This window comes from Callospermophilus lateralis, chromosome 18 (genome assembly GCF_048772815.1).
Source record: "Callospermophilus lateralis isolate mCalLat2 chromosome 18, mCalLat2.hap1, whole genome shotgun sequence".
Taxonomy (NCBI): Eukaryota; Metazoa; Chordata; class Mammalia; order Rodentia; family Sciuridae; genus Callospermophilus; species Callospermophilus lateralis.
The window spans coordinates 8,194,557-8,209,830 of NC_135322.1; the positions used below are offsets into that span (position 1 = coordinate 8,194,557).

A 15,274-nucleotide genomic window follows, 5' to 3' on the forward strand; every position below is an offset into this window, starting at 1 on the left:
TCGTCTTTTACCCAAAGGACACTCAAGTTGTTGCCAGAATTTGATGATTGATCTTGGACAGAGCTGCTATAAACTTTCCCCCAATAACTGCTGGTGGCAGGTAGCCAGAGCCAACTCGGTTGTAGTTGTGTAGGTGGCTTGTGTTGTGGAAGCTTGCCTTTCTCCTGGCTGCTTCCATTTTCTCAGCTGAATGAAGGTAGAGGGGGAGTTGCCGACTGGGAAAGCAGGTGTGTGGGTGAGCAGGAGAGTTGATGGGCTAGAGAAATGTCCGGAAGTTCCAAGGGATGCTGTGGGATCCTGTAGGTGCAGGAACAGAGCATGTGGACAGTGGGTTGAATCTGCTTTGTGGTGTTTGTTGCCAGCTAAGTGAGAAAGTGAGGAGGGGGGGCGGGGCGGGAAGGAGCACCAGGATGGGGCAGGGCCCCTGTGAAGAGGGAGTATATCTACCAGGTGTGCAGGCAGGAGTTGAGTTCCTATAGGAATTTGGCTGGAAGATGTGGCGCTGGAGAATGGGGTGTGACAGAAAGTATTGGTTAGCAGGAATTGAGACAGACAAGGTCAACATCAGTGAATAAGTGGTGTCTAATGCCAGGCACTGAGTCCTTAGCTGGGAATTGAGAGGTTTTGGTTGAGTTCATTGATTGACTTATTTGTTCATTTCTTCATTTCTCCCCCTGCATGTGTCTGTCCTTTCTTGGACTGTGAATTCTTTTTCTTTCCTACTTTTTGCAGAGGGAAGAGCCTGGATGAAGTGAGGGAGACCAAAAGTAGAAAAGTTATTCGGGTCTGGGATTCATCAGTTTTTAGATCAGTGTTCAGGGACCCCTGTTTCTTTTTCTTTTTCTACATTTTTTATTGTGTTCAAATAGATGTACAAATTGATGGGATTTGTTATTGCATGTTTTTATATGCACCCAATATAACAATATAGTTTGGTCAGTATTGCTTCCTAGCATTTCACCCTCCCTCTCTACCTTCCACCCCTTGGTGGGGATCCCATTTATTATGAAATATCCCACCAGTTTCCAGTCTTTTCTCATTACAGGTAGCGCTGAAGAGAGGAACTCTGCTCACAAGCTTTGGCCCACACGTGGATGTCTCTCTTGGCGTTGCCATTCTGATGGCGAGGACAGGAAACCCTCTAGTGAAGTTGGCCAGCTTGTCACCCACCAGCCCAGCAATATGAGGCCAACTTTTAAAATCCCCAGGGTAAAGAAGAAGGAGCTTGGGCTCTTAGCCAGCCACACCTGGGTTCCAGGCCCTGCTGAAGCACCAGTTCTGTCCCTCTGTCCTCAGTACCTTCATGTGGAAAGTGGGGCTGATCATACCTCCGTAAGAGCTGACTTGAGTATTGGTTGGGAATGTAACCAGTTTGTCAGATGTTGAATTAGCCTCCAGGTCAGTGGCCAGCTCTTCCTTCCTCCCTTGCACCTCAGCCTGTGGTTGAGAGGTGAACTGTGGAGAAGGCAGGTCTGGGTGGAAAGTACTTGGCCTGGGTCGAGTCCGTGTACCTCTCTGTACCTCAGTTTCCTCATTGATATTAGGGTTGTTGTGGAGATTGAATAAGATAATGCAAGTTCCTGCAGGGAGGCACTCAGCAGGGATCAGAGTCATCAGTGTGCCTTTCTCTTTCCTCAGGGTTTTGGTGGCTGATTCCTAATCTCCTTTCTTTGTGAAGAGTTCTAGAGGGAGTTTGGCTCATTTCTTGCTTCCCAAATCGCCTTAAGGAGCCCTGTTTAGAAATTAATATGTTTTCTGATTCCAAAATCTGAGTCTGAGTTCCTGGAGCCAGGACTGTACTGGGTGAGGCTGTGGGAAACTGGCAGACATGAGGCAAGTGTCACTGTGCCGACAGAGCGTTATCCAGGGTGCTAGAATAATTCCAGCTGTCCACCCAGAGATCCTGCTGCTACTTCTTGTTTTATTTGCCAGTATTGATAAGGCTCAGTTCCACTTGCAAGTTGGTAAAAATAAAGTTATGATTTATTTTTCATCAAATTTCATAGACCTCTTGAATTGTATTCTTGGACCCCTGTGTAATGGGAATATTCTGTGGACACCAGATTAAGAACCTTTCTTTAGGGTTGTTCTATAGAAACCCTAATGACTTACGATTTCATTAAACAATAGATTTATATTTAGAAATACTTAAGTTTTAAAATGACATTTTGTAATGTATTCGGGTGGCCTTGCACACAAAAGGGTACCCAGTAAACAGTCTCCCTCAGTGACTTCCCCCAAGATTGGCCCCTAAGAGCGCAGCATTGCCCATTGCTTTCTCTCAGCAGACACGTTCTGTGCATGTAGAATCAAAGACACACTCTTCCTTTGTTTATATAATGTTACATATTCTTCCTTTTTTATTATTTTTTAATTCTAATTTGTTATATACGTCAGCAGAATGCATTACAATTCATATTATACATTCTACTTTTCTTACTGTCTGTGGTGTCCTGCCCTTCATTTCTATTAACATGTCTTAAAAATTGCTCCACAGCTGGGTTTTGTATACCAGTAGGTACAATTTTATAAATTATGTTTCACGGTCAATTTAGGGCTTTACATAACCCCTAAACCCAATTTTTCTCTAACCTGAAAACTTTCAAAGAAAGGAAAAAAAACTCCTCAGGTCTTCAGTGAATTAGTTGAGAAACAGGCTCCATTTGGTAAAGGAGGCATCTTCCCTTTTTCTCTGATGTACATTTATTCTTCACCAATAAATCTTATTAGCAAATCCGTTTTGGTTCATAAAAATGGGAGTTTCTTCTTGAATAGGAGACGCCTGTTTCTGAAAGTGGTTTTGTTCTTTTGTTTTTTTTTCCCCCTGAGGAAGGGTTTTTTGTGTTTTGGCTTCTGCACAACCAGTATCTTCAATAAGTCTTCGGATTTCTGTTTCAGGAACAGCTGAAAAAAGAGGAAGTGAGATTTAAAGACCATCATGCAGCGAAGTATCAGGTAAGGACCCTGCCATCCCCCTTATGTTCCCCAAACCCCTAGCTTTTTGTTCCAGATGTGGCCTTTTCTTAGAAAAACTCCAAAAGTAGATTTTATGTCGTAATTCCCAAGAGTTGGCTAGGAGGGAGAATGGGGAAGGGAGTATTAGAGATAGGAGTGTATTAACCAAAACTCCTTTTGATTGCAGGGCAGAATCCCTAACCCAAGGGTCCTCAGGCAGCTGCCCCCAGGGAACGTCTGGTTATCACAGCTTGGGGTGGGCGGTCTGCACGGGCACCTCATGGGCTGGAGTCAGTATGCACCAAGCATCCTGTGCTGCATAGGAGAGAGCCCCATAGGAGAACCCCGTGGTGAAACATGGCCTGGCCTCAAATGGCAGTAGTGCTAGGCTGAGAAACCCTATAATAATTAATGCAGGTGGGTTTTGGGAAAGAAAGGGGACTTTATGACTTAACTAAGTGAAACCTCGAGTAAATGGCCTTAGGCTTAATGGGATCCATTTGCCAAAGCTTTGTCACTCGGACCCTGTCTCTTGTTCAGCTCTGCAATCTTTGATGATATTGTTACTCAGGCAGGCTTGTCCTGTATTAACAATTCCAGAGGAAAGAGAATTTCTCTCTCCCAGCTGTTCCAACAATATATAGTCAAGTTTCCTGAGTAGCCACTGTGGCCACAGGCATGTGATGCATGATTGGCCAAGCCTGGGGTATGTGTCAGTGTGTAGCTGTAGGTGAAAGGTCAGCCCTACTTTTATCATGTGAGCTGAGAGAATTCTGGGGGAAGAGACATCCCAAGAGGAAAATGGAGGGGCTGTTACCAGAAGCAGGAAATGGATGCTAGACAGACCCAGACCTGGACAGCTGCTGGAGAATCTGGGAGTCAGTGGCTCACATGGATTCCAGGTTGCATTTTTTCCATGTGAAGAGGAATTTGGGGATAGTCGGTCCTGGGCTGACAACACCTTCAATTGCTTTATGTTCTCTTGCTTTGCTTCCTTTTCTTTCTTCCTTCCTTTCTTTTCTTTTTCTCCCTTTCCTTTTTAGGTTAAAAAAAAAAAATCTGTGCTGGGTTGGAAAGGGTATCAGAAGTTGTAGGGCGCAGCACAGATAGGAGGGGTATTGGTGCTGTTATCATTTCCCATTTTCCCCCCTTGTGTTCTTCTAGGTCATTTTTCTACCCCACAAAAGAGGGTAAAGCAAAGAAACCTGAGAAAGAGACAACCAACAGCAGCAGAGAGACGGAGCCCCCTCCAAAGTATGTATAGGGACCAGGATGTGGGCTCTTCCCTCAGTGGTCATGGTTCTCTGGGTTGCAAGTGTTATAAATCTCATTCAAAATATCTCCGACTCCAAAAGGAAAATTTTTTACTCATGTAGCTGGAAGTCATAAGGCAGGTCCAATTTCAGGCACAGCTGGATCCAGGCCCTCAGAGTTGTCTTCAGGGCTCTGTTTCTACATGTCTTGGCTTCATTCTAGACTAGGCTTTTCTACAAGGTCATGGTCTTAGGGAAGTCTTTGCCTGGGTCACATGACCACCCTTGGGCCAGTCAGCTTGCTAGAGCGTGTACTTGAGCCAGATTTAAGTTCCTGTCCCTCATTTAGGACCCTGGGTAGGTTTACTTCCTGTGCCCCAATTTCTTCACTGTGAAAGAATATCTAATCTACACCAGGTTGTTGGATTCCATGAGTGAACAGATGTGCATTTTGTAGAACGATGCTTCATTCATAAAAGGTACTCAATAAGTGGCCAGTATCAAGTAATGAAATTTTTTCCAACATCTTGGATTTTCAGATCTGGCCCTTCAATGTACACATTGCTGTAGTTATATTCACACTTGGTTTATTTAATTTGAAAAACCAAATTATACTGTGTGCATCTATGTACACTTCATTAACTTGCGCCTTTAGTTAGCATCATGACAGAGGTTTTTTCTGCTCAGGAGCACAGGTGCACCTTAATCCTTTCACCCTCTACTTGTGCTCCATTTTGTTGACGGTCTACAGAAATTGTTAAGCATGCCCCTACTGCTGGGTGTTTTGGTTGTTTGCAATTGGTTGTAACAAGTCTGTGCTACAGGGAGGAGATAGCCACATGTGGAGTTACACATGGCAATTATAAAAACATCAACTCAGAGAAGTAGACAAAGCAAAAATTTAAACTTCTTCCAGTGTTCACTTCCCAGTTTGAGGTAATACATCTGACACAGTTATTGGCATGTAGTAGGCATTCAGTAAATACTCCTTGGGTGAATAAGCATCCCCCGTACTAACAGGAACTGTCTGCTCACTTGAATAGCTGGCACGATGCCTGTTGTAATAGATTGGCGGCAATGCAAATGCCTTTAGTATGTTTTAAAATATCAAAGTAGGGCTATTGTATATGCATACTGCTTGCGTATTATTGGCAAACACTAATTTTTCTTTACATTTCCTCATTCACTGTTCAGAAAATAACTATTGAGTATCTAGTGTGTTCTAGACCCTGTGAGTTCAGTGGTGAACAAGATGGATGACCATCCCTCTCATGGGCTCACAGCTGATTTTATTTTTTCCCTCATTAAAAAAGCCATAGAGAGGTCTCTTGGCATTGCATATGAATCTACAGCATTCTTTGACACAGTGTTCCATAAAGTGAATGTCCACAATGGTAAGCAGGGACTTGGCGGTATAAATGCTGGGCTCTCTGTTCAGTCTGTGAGCTCTGTGTGCAGAAGCTTGGAGGCAAAGGCCATGTTCTTAGTGCCTGCATGACCTCCATCAGCATGCATGGCCCCTGCATTGTGGTGAACCGTGTCTGTCACCTTCACAGATCTGGAGCATGTCAGGGAGGTTGGGCTGCTTTAACACTAACCAGAGTCACTATGAGTGACTAAAGTACATGTTACCCTTCTCTTGTAGGAGACCCTGAGCTGTGGGCAGTGTAGAGCAGGTGGGTGGCCCAGTACCCCAGGCTGTCCTAAGGGCTCAGGCCGCTACCCTCATCTGCATTGTCAGTGAGTGGGCAGGTCAATTCCGGGGTGTAGCAGAGTAGTGGGCTGGCAATAAGGAGCAAGTTGGTTGCCTCCGCTGTGCCACCTGTATCCTATTCGTCAGAACTTGTCACTTTCCCATACCTAGCTGCAGGGGTAGCTGGGGAGAGTCCTTGGTTGGGTGGCCATGAGCCTTGCAGAAACTCAGGGGCTTGTGTTGAGTAAGAGAGACTATCTTCCAGGGGATGTTGAAAGCCATCCCTTCCCTTGCCTCTCAGTATGGCCCGTCACAGGGCAGGTGTCATGACATGACTAAACTGGTCAGGGTGACTCTAAGTGAATTTGGGGACACACACACAGAAAGTACCTTTTCTTTGGGTTCATTGAACACTCCTCAGCCGCAGCTCCCAAAGGGGGAGGCAGGCAAGAAAGAAAGAGCATGCCTCAAACCCAGGTTTTATTGGGAAGAAGCCATTCAAATGAGGCAAAGGGTCAGGTTTCAGGGGGTTGAGTCTAGCTTTGTGAGGTCTTGCTGTCAGCATCTTGGAAGGCCACACCCATCTCTCGTGCTGTGTGATGATCAAAGGCAGAGTGCGCGACACCTATGTGCACAGCCCAGGCAGAGCAGCATCATCAGTCCTATCTGCTTTGTGTGCTCAAAATGCTCACAGCTCACACACAGCTTGTGGCTGGCTCACCACAGGCGGGCACTAAGGGGCCTCTGGAGTCCTGGGACAGAGGGGTGAGTGGATGATAGGGAGGGAGTGTGTGCCAAGGAGGCACCTAGAAAGTGTCCCCTGAGAGCTTGGAAGGCAGAAAGGAGAAGTACAGTGAGGCAGCTAGAACTTTGAGGGTAGTGCTGCCACACTGTCTAAGGCCCACATGGCCCTGTTTTCCAGAGTGGCACTGAAGGAGCGGAATGGAGTGCTGCCTGAGAGTGACTCACCAGTGAAGAGGCCAGGGAGGAAGGTGGCCCGGGTCCTGAGCAGTGAGGGAGAGGAGGAGGATGAAGCCCTCAACCCACCCAGTGGCCAGGTAGGTCCCCATTTGCTTGTGGACCTGGGACGTTCCCTTAGAGCAGGGCAGGTGCTCTGGTTATGCCCTGGAACACAGAGCTGTGGGTGTCAGCACAGCAGGCCACCAAATGCAGTCCTTTGGCTCGTGACCAGCCAGCGGGAAGGAGGCTGGAGATGTGGATTCAGTTTGGGCCATCTGTGCAAAGCTGAACGGCAAATTCTACTGCTTAAATAGCATTGTTAATGGGTTTTTGGTGGGGAGAATCTGGCACCAAAAAGCTATGTGAGCAAATGGAGAGATGGCCCAGGTGGGACAGGTGCCTGGACTGTGGCCAGAACTGTGGGCCAGGAAGGAAGGTAGGCACAGCCCCAGCTGCTCTCAGATGTTGGGAGCTGAGATCACCAGGTTGTCCCTCCTGCCTCCCCTCATCTAGAACTTTTTCTTTTCCTTCCCAGAAGCCTGTGCAAGACTCCCCCCAAGGCTCTCCTCCCAGTCCTGCCCTGTCTTCTGGGAATAGCCCCTCCGTCTCCAACACCTCCCTTGCAGACACCTCCCCATCGGGGATCCCAAAGCGTCTCACGGGTAAGGACATCTGGGCCCCTGCCCTTTCAGCTGCTATCTCCCCGTTGGGGTTTCTGTGCCAGGCAGCCATCCTTCTTTTAGCACGCCCTGATCTCAGCACTGTGGTAAAAGCACAGCATGACCTTGAGCAGTGACTTACCTTCACCGAGCCTTAGTCACTTGATCTAAAGGTGATGGCACAAGAGTCCAGGGGTTAGAGGTTAGTAGTATAAAGTGCTGGGACCCGGTCCTGCCCACAGGAGCTCTCAGTGGACGTTGGTCATGTGCAGTGATGAAAGCTGCAGAGCTCAGGGAGACTTCTAGAAGACGGGTTGACCACGCTGTGCCCAGAAGGGCAAAGAGGAGTCAGCTGGGAAAGGAGGAGGGAAGAGCATGCATTGGCAGGTCCTTGGGGCTACTGGGGTCTGGGGTGCCTGCATGGGGAGCGCAGGATTGAGGGCTTGGCGTGGAAGATGGAGGAGGTCTGCACAGCCAGCCTGAGGAAGGGCGCCCTTGTCCTGAGGGGAGGGGAAGGAAAGGAGAGATGCATACCTGACGCAGGAAGCTTGAGCCTGCTGGGCCTGTGGCCTGCTGTGCACTGGAGTGAGGGCAGGGTGACCAAAGGGCTGAAGTGTAATGTTGAGCCATTTTGATTAGATTAACGTTTGGAAGCCAGTATGAATCAAGTATCCCTAAACCAAAATTCAAATTCTGTGAAATCAGAAACATTTGAGCATCAAATCAGTTCAACAGGTAAAGTTTATGCAAATAGTAAAAGATGAAAACTCAAATCTGAGGCGCCTCTGGTCCCAAGCATTTTGGATAAGGGATAATCAGCTATTCTAGGATAAGTTAGTGAAGACTTTGCAGTGTTTTAGCAACAACTTGGATGTGTGGATCTACTGTTGCCACTATAAATTTTATGAAACCTAAAATCAGATAAGTATTTCTGCTAAGTTTTGTGTCCAAGTTGTGATGTGCAATCAAGGCATCCAGTTTTGAAAACTTAGCTTAAAAAAAGAATGTTGATAGTCTATTATTGCACATGTTGGGATTGTATTTTGAATGTACTGAGTTTAGTAAAATAAGTGGTGAAACCAAGTTTACCTGTTGAGAGCCACAGCCGATGGCTGGGCTCCTGAATTGTGCCCAGCCAGACTGCGGCATTTACCTGTTTTGTTTTGTTTTTTTTTTTAAATGGCTGCTCTGAAGTTTAAGGTCACGTATGTTCATTGACCATCTCCCTGGATAGTGCTGTAGCAAAGGGCATGCTGGGAGCTCAGAATTCAGCTGGCCCAGAGGAGGCGACAGCTGAGCTGAGTCTTAGCGGTTGGGATAGGGCTGGCCGTGCTGAGAAAAGGCAGGTGGAGAATGTTACAGACAGGAATCTGCACGTGGGAAGGCCTGGCTTCCCAGGCCTGATGTTTGGAACATCACAGGTTTATCCGTAAGAGAAAGCAGAGTGTGTGGTGCAGAGGAGTGAGGTCAGGAGGAAAGACTCGGGAGGGTGAGTGGACATCAGGAGATCCTATCCTGGGAAAATGGAGAGTGGGATCTGGCAGGGTCCTGAGCAGGGAGGAGCAGCACTGGCATGGCTGATGAAGGTCCTTCTGTATGAAGGAGACCTTGGGGACTGGGAGACCAGGGAGGAGCTGATGCAGTGGTCTAGATGGGCCCTGAACTTGAAGACACCTGTGGCTGCCTTTGAGTGAGTGCTTCACCGCGAGTTGTATGTGTTTGGGGTCCTACAGAAGCAGCCTCTGTAGCGCTGAGGCGATGTTCAAGTGCAAGGTGTTTCTTGGGGAGGGGCCATCCACAGGGATGACTGGGAAGGTCAGCAGCCACTGGACCTGTGTTACTAGGTCGGTTACTGTGGTAGACAACTGGAGCTTAATTCTGTGTGACACCCGGGAACAGCATATATGTGGGCTTCAGAGTCACCCCCAGGTTCAGGGAGCTGGGTGGTCATGTACCAGTTCCCATCAGTCACTGGGGCAAGGCCACACCCATGGCCTGTGGATTCCCTGCCATTTCTGGACTTCTGAGTTTCCAAAAAGCCATTTGGAACATATGGAGATGGCGGGTGGGGTGCTGAGAGCACCTGTTGGAGTCAGGTACCAAGCCAAGCATGTCATCTGAGTCTGTTTACTTGTTGGGATCATTTCCAAGTGCTGGAGAGGGAAGCACAGAGAGTCCAAGGGACCTGTTCAAGGACTGGAAGGGTGAGGCCTGCACTAGGGCAGTGGCTGTGGGCAAGTGCAGAAGGGAAGGGATCCAGACCCTTCCCAGAGCCCTGTCAGTGGGATGTGATCCCTCAAAGGTAGAGACAGGCCAGCAAGTTCAGCCACACTGAGCGCTCTGCCTTCCCAGCTCGGAAGCAGCTCCCGAAACGGTCAATGCAAGATGTCCTGGAAGAGCAGAGTGAAGACATGGAAAGAGAAGCCAAGAGGAGGAAGGCAGAGGAAGGTGAGGTCCCAGGAGGTGAGAGCACTGTGTGGGTGTGTCTGCTCACACGCATGGTGGGGTCTGGAGGGCAGGGAGGACTCTAGAAAGTCACTGATTTGGTGCCTGTGTTCAGGAATCCAAGCATGTCAGTCGGAATTTCACACAGCACAAGAACATTGCTCTAAGAATCATTTGGAATACTGTTTGGTCCTGTTAACTCAGTACTAATTCATTCATAGTTTCCATTGTTGTCTAGTGTTCTAATATTAATTTTATGGGAAATATTTCTTTTTCCTTGAACATTTTACCATAAAGTAGAGGTTCCCAAACTTTCTTGGTTCACAGTGCCCTTAGTTTCTCAGTAATTTTAAGATATTGCCCCTTGGGCAGTCCCTAAGGAGTTCCATTTATTCAGTGGATGTCTGAACAACTACTAAGATATAAACACCGTTGAAATAAAACACTGTATTTTCTTTTTAACTGCAGTCATTACTAATAGGAGGTACCCTGGCTACTATACAGCATCTCAGACCGGAGTATAGTATAAAACTATCCTCATTTCCTATCCCACGTTGGTCTCTGCACAGTACTTGATTTTGTTGTTGTTGTTGTTGTTGTTGTTGTTGTGACTGGGAATTGAACTCAAGACTCGAGCCACATCCCCAGCCTTTTTATTTTGAGGTAAGGTCTCACCAAGTTGTAGAGGCTGACCTTGAATTTGTGTTCCTCTTGCCTAAGACTCCTGAGTTCCTTGGATTGTAAGTGTATACCACCACACCTGGCTAGTTTGATTTTTATAATAGCAACCAGCAAAGACCCAAATGTGCAGAGATGCATTTTCATTGAGAGGAATATGATCTCACACAGTTGACCCTTCATATCTGAGAAGGTTGGTTCCTGGAACCCCCTTGGGTACCAAAATCTGCAAATGTACAAGCCTCTTACATAAAATGGTGTGGCCTTTGCATAGGACCTACATACCAGATACAATGTAAATGCTGTATAAATAGTTGTTACACTGCTTTTTAGGAAATGACAATAAGAAAAATGTCTGTACATGTCGAGCACAGACACAGTACTTTTTAAATTTTTTAATTGTTTTTAGTAGTTATACATGACAGTAGAGTGCATTTATGGGTGTGTGTTTATATATATATATACATGAATTTATGTTCATATATATTTTGTTGTTGAACATACAAGTGTGTATGTATATGTATGTATGTATATAAAGTAATACTGTCTGTTTTGTTCTAGCATCCTTTCTATCCCCAGGTCCCCTCCCCTTCCTTCACTTTGCTCCCCTTTACCTAATCTAAGATAACACTGTTCTTCTATAGTGACCCTCTTGTTGTGAATTAGCATCCACATATTAGAGAAAACAATCAGCCTTTGGTTTTTTGAGATTGGCTTATTTCTCTTAGCATGATATTCTTCAACTCCATCCATTTACCAGCAAATGCCATAATTTCATTCTTCTTTAAGGCTGAGTAATATTTCACTGTATCACATTTTCTTTATCCGTTCATCTATTGCAGGATACCTAGTTTAGTTCCATAGTTTAGCTATTGTGAATTGAGTTGCTATAAACATTGATATGGCTGCATCACTATAGTGTGCTGATTTTAAGTCCTTTGGGTACAAACCGAGGAATGGGATAGCTGGGTCAAAAGGTAGTTCCGTTTTGAGTTTTCTGAGGAATCTCCATACTGCTTTCCATAGTGGTTGTACCAATTTGCAGTTCCACCAGCAATGTATGAGTGTACCTTTTTCCTCACATCCTCACCAACTTTTATTGTTTCCTGTATTCTTGATGATTGCCATTCTGGAGTGAGATGAAATCTTAATATAGTTTTTATTTGCATTTCTCTAATTGCTAGAGATGTTGAGGTTTTTTTTTTTTTGTACGAAATTGAACTCACAGGCGCTTGACCACTTAGCCATATCCCCAGTCCTATTTTGTATTTTATTTAGAGACAGGGTCTCACTCAGCGCCTGGCTTTTTGCTGAGGCTAGCTTTGAACTCATGGTCCTCCTACCTCAGCCTCCAGAGCTGCTGGGATTACCAGTGTGTGCCACCATGGCTATCTTTGAATATTTTTTTATATAGTTTGTTGATTGAATATATTTCTTCTATGAAGCACATAGAATTTTTCTCAAGTATTTTTGATCTCTGGTTCATTAAATCCAGGATGCAGAACCCCTGATAACATTGGACCAACTAATGATACTGAAAACTGAAAGAGGCCAAGCTAGTAGTTCCTAGAGCATCCAGCAGGTGTCGCTGGGTTTCCTCTGGGAATGGGAACTGCCTGCTGCTCCTCAGGAAGTTCCCTCCACATAGAAGCAGCAGTGAAGACCTGCCTGTTGACCACTGGGGATCTGGAGTAGGCTCCACCAGTTGCAGCCTTCGCCACAGCCAGGGTTTCATTTCTTTATTGTGCTCAGATTCTCCAAGAATTTGGATATCCGAATTTGGTGGAAATTGGATTTTCTATCGGCATTTTCTAGTCAGTAATAAATTTTATTGTAAATTAGGCAGTTTTGACCATTGTGGGTGTCCAGGGATGGAAGGTCAGTAACCTTTCTGTTAAGGCATATTTTTCCCAGTTTGCAGTTTTTATGTTATCTTAGAGGTATGCCTTTTTTGTCAGTTTTCAAAAATTTTACTTTTTGTGTATCACAAGCTATCATATGCATTTTGAACCCTTTTAAATTCTATTTTGAGGTAATTCTCAAGAAATAGTTTATGAGAAAATACTTGCATTTGTTTTTCAACTGCAAAGGTGAACATTGAGATTGGATTTCCTCAGAAGTCCCTGCAGCTCATGGTTGACCAGGAGCAGGCCCTGACAACTCCCCACACTTTGCAGACCCAGTCTTCCCTTGGTGTCTTGGGTACTGGTTACAGGAAACCCGCAGACACCAAAATCCAGGGTGCTCAAGTCCCTTACGTAAAATGGCACAGTATTACCCCTGACCTGCACCCTTCTTATCATACAGTGTAAATCATCTCAAGATTGTTCATATGCCTAGCATCACGTAAACATCGTGGAAACACTTGACACTGGATTCTCAGGCAACAGTGACCAGAAAAATAAGTTAGTACATATTCAGTATAGATGCACTTTTTTAAAATTTTTTTTACAACTTCATTTTATTTATTTATATTTTTATGAAGTGCCGAGGATAGAACGTCTTACGTGTTCTAGGCAAGCGCTGTATCACTGAGCTACAACCCCAGGCCCCAGTATAGATGCACTTTTTGAAAATATTTTTATTAGTTGAATTCACAGATGCAGAACCCACAGGCGTGGAGGGCGGCTGCACTTGATTGGTAGAAGACCAAGCAGTGGAACAGAGTGTCTTGAGTGGAGCACCTGGGTCATCAGAGTCGAGTTTTGCTATCTGACTTTTCTATGTGTCATCCATCAGAAGCAGACACTCCAAGAGAAAGTCCCACAGAGGCTGAAGTAGTAAAGCCAAAGGAAGAAGCTGAAGGCGAGCACCCCAGCACACCCCCTGACCCTCCAAAGCCCCCTAGTGAGTTCTTCATCCTCTTCCCCCAGGCCCATCGCTCTGATTTTGGGGTTGGAGTCTGAGGGTTGGTTAATTTACTCAAGGTGTGGATTCTTCAGTTTGTTGTGTATATGCAAGATCTGGGAGAATCAGATGCATTATTATGATCATTGGGCTTTTTTTTTTTAATCTTTAGTTTTCCCCAGACCTGTGGGAAAAGAGGAAAGAGCCAGTCACCAGTATTAACAGCTTTTAGGGGTCATAGGTGCCAATTAAATGGATTCATTGAGCAATGATTTATTCAGTGGGCCATATAAGCTGGGTCTAGAAGTTGGGCTCACTCCACAGGCTATGGGATAGCTCTTGCAGCCAGTGTCCCTGAGCCCCACATTAGAGACAGCACTGTAGGGACAGTTTTAGAGATGCCACACCAAATAGGATTTCCTGCAACTGCAGGAGAAGGGAGAATCTTTTCTTCCAATACTGTTATGATTTCTTTTTGCTGCCATCCTGGGCCTCTGATTTCAGGCTAACTGCTTTGATTGCAGTGGTCAGCACTAAGGAGTAACACCAGGCCCCAGAGGCTCAGAGCCTGGGCTGTGGAAGGGAAAGTGGAAGAATTCGCTACATTTCCCCACCAGGCAGAATAACCTGGGGGTCAAAGGGCAATGGAAGTGGAAACAGGTGGATACAGTGGGTATTGTCTTCTGCTCTCTTTTTCTTAGAAGCAGAGACTCCAGCAAAGACAGAAGGCACTGCGGCACCTGAGGCACCCAAAGCAGTCAGCCGGCAGGAGCCACAGGAAGAGGACCAGAGCAAGCCTCCTCCCAGAGCCCCCAGGACGCTCAGCAGTTTCTTCAGTGAGTGTCTCTTCCCCTCTTGTCCCTGGACTGTGCAGGCAGGAGGTGGGTGTGTCTGTCTGTCCCTCTGAGGGTCCTATCTGTTTAAAAAGTCTGACTCGTCTCTTGGCTTATCACCCATTGCTCTGAGTGATTGCTACCCTGAGTAAGTACCCCAAATGTCAGAGTGATGCTGGGTGCAGAAAGATGGGAGGTGGGGGCCATCAGGAGAAAAGACCTATTGTTCCTGCCTTCATTCCTAGCCCCCCGGAAGCCGGCGGTCAAAATAGAAGTGAAAGAAGAGGAGTCGAGTGCTCTGGGAAAGGACGAGGCCAAGGGGTGAGTTGGCGTTCGGTCTCACCAACCTCTCCTAGGCACGTTCCCTCTTTTCCATTCCATGGCCCATGCTTGGCTCCGCTTCCTCCTCTTGCAGAGCTTGGCAGTTGTTTTTCTTCTCTGAAGATCCTTAGGTAATAGATATCTTGGGCTTTGCTGGCCACATGTGGCACCCTTTGCAAAGCCATTCTTAGCTCACAGGCTCAAAAAAGAGTTGAGGGTGGAGTGGGCCCACCCTGCCCAGCCTCTTCTCTGACCTCCAGCCTCCAGTTTGCCATCCTCAGTTTGACCCCCACAGGGCCTGGGAGCATCTTTGTGATACCTGTAATTGACCCTGCCTCACATGGCTTCATGGTGTCCCCAGGAAAAAAAGATCTAATCCCTTGGACCCCCACCTCTGTCTCCTGCTTTCCCCTCTGTTTCAGTTGCACTGGACTCGGTGTATTTGGAGGGTGCCTTTGTAGCAGCAGGCAGGTTTCCTCTGCTATCTTGGTGGCCTGTGAATGGAGTTAGACCATAGATAGCCATCCCTCCCTCTTGGACCCCTTAATGCCTTCATTAGGACAATGAAGGGTTAAGCAATCACGGCATTGTAATTGTTAATTCTTGGAAAAGAAGATACCTAGGCCCATC

At 46.3% G+C, this 15,274-nt stretch overlaps 1 protein-coding gene across 7 annotated transcripts in view; it reads left to right on the forward strand.

The window, feature by feature from the left end:
• The window catches only part of Lig1 (DNA ligase 1), a 33,516-nt gene that overhangs the window by 1,743 nt on the left and 16,499 nt on the right, over positions 1-15,274 (forward strand). For 6 of the 7 annotated variants that reach the window (XR_013089364.1, XM_076839706.1, XM_076839711.1 and 3 more), the window contains exons 2-9: positions 2,899-2,955; positions 4,120-4,209; positions 6,824-6,959; positions 7,397-7,523; positions 9,873-9,983; positions 13,383-13,490; positions 14,192-14,326; positions 14,569-14,644. Coding sequence is in view for 6 of the 7 variants with exons in the window: in XM_076839706.1 (XP_076695821.1) it covers positions 2,939-2,955; positions 4,120-4,209; positions 6,824-6,959; positions 7,397-7,523; positions 9,873-9,983; positions 13,383-13,490; positions 14,192-14,326; positions 14,569-14,644 (800 nt within the window). In the remaining variant the exon portion in view is untranslated. The remainder of the gene's footprint in view (positions 1-2,898; positions 2,956-4,119; positions 4,210-6,823; positions 6,960-7,396; positions 7,524-9,872; positions 9,984-13,382; positions 13,491-14,191; positions 14,327-14,568; positions 14,645-15,274) is intronic. The other variant, XM_076839710.1, reaches the window with a different exon arrangement.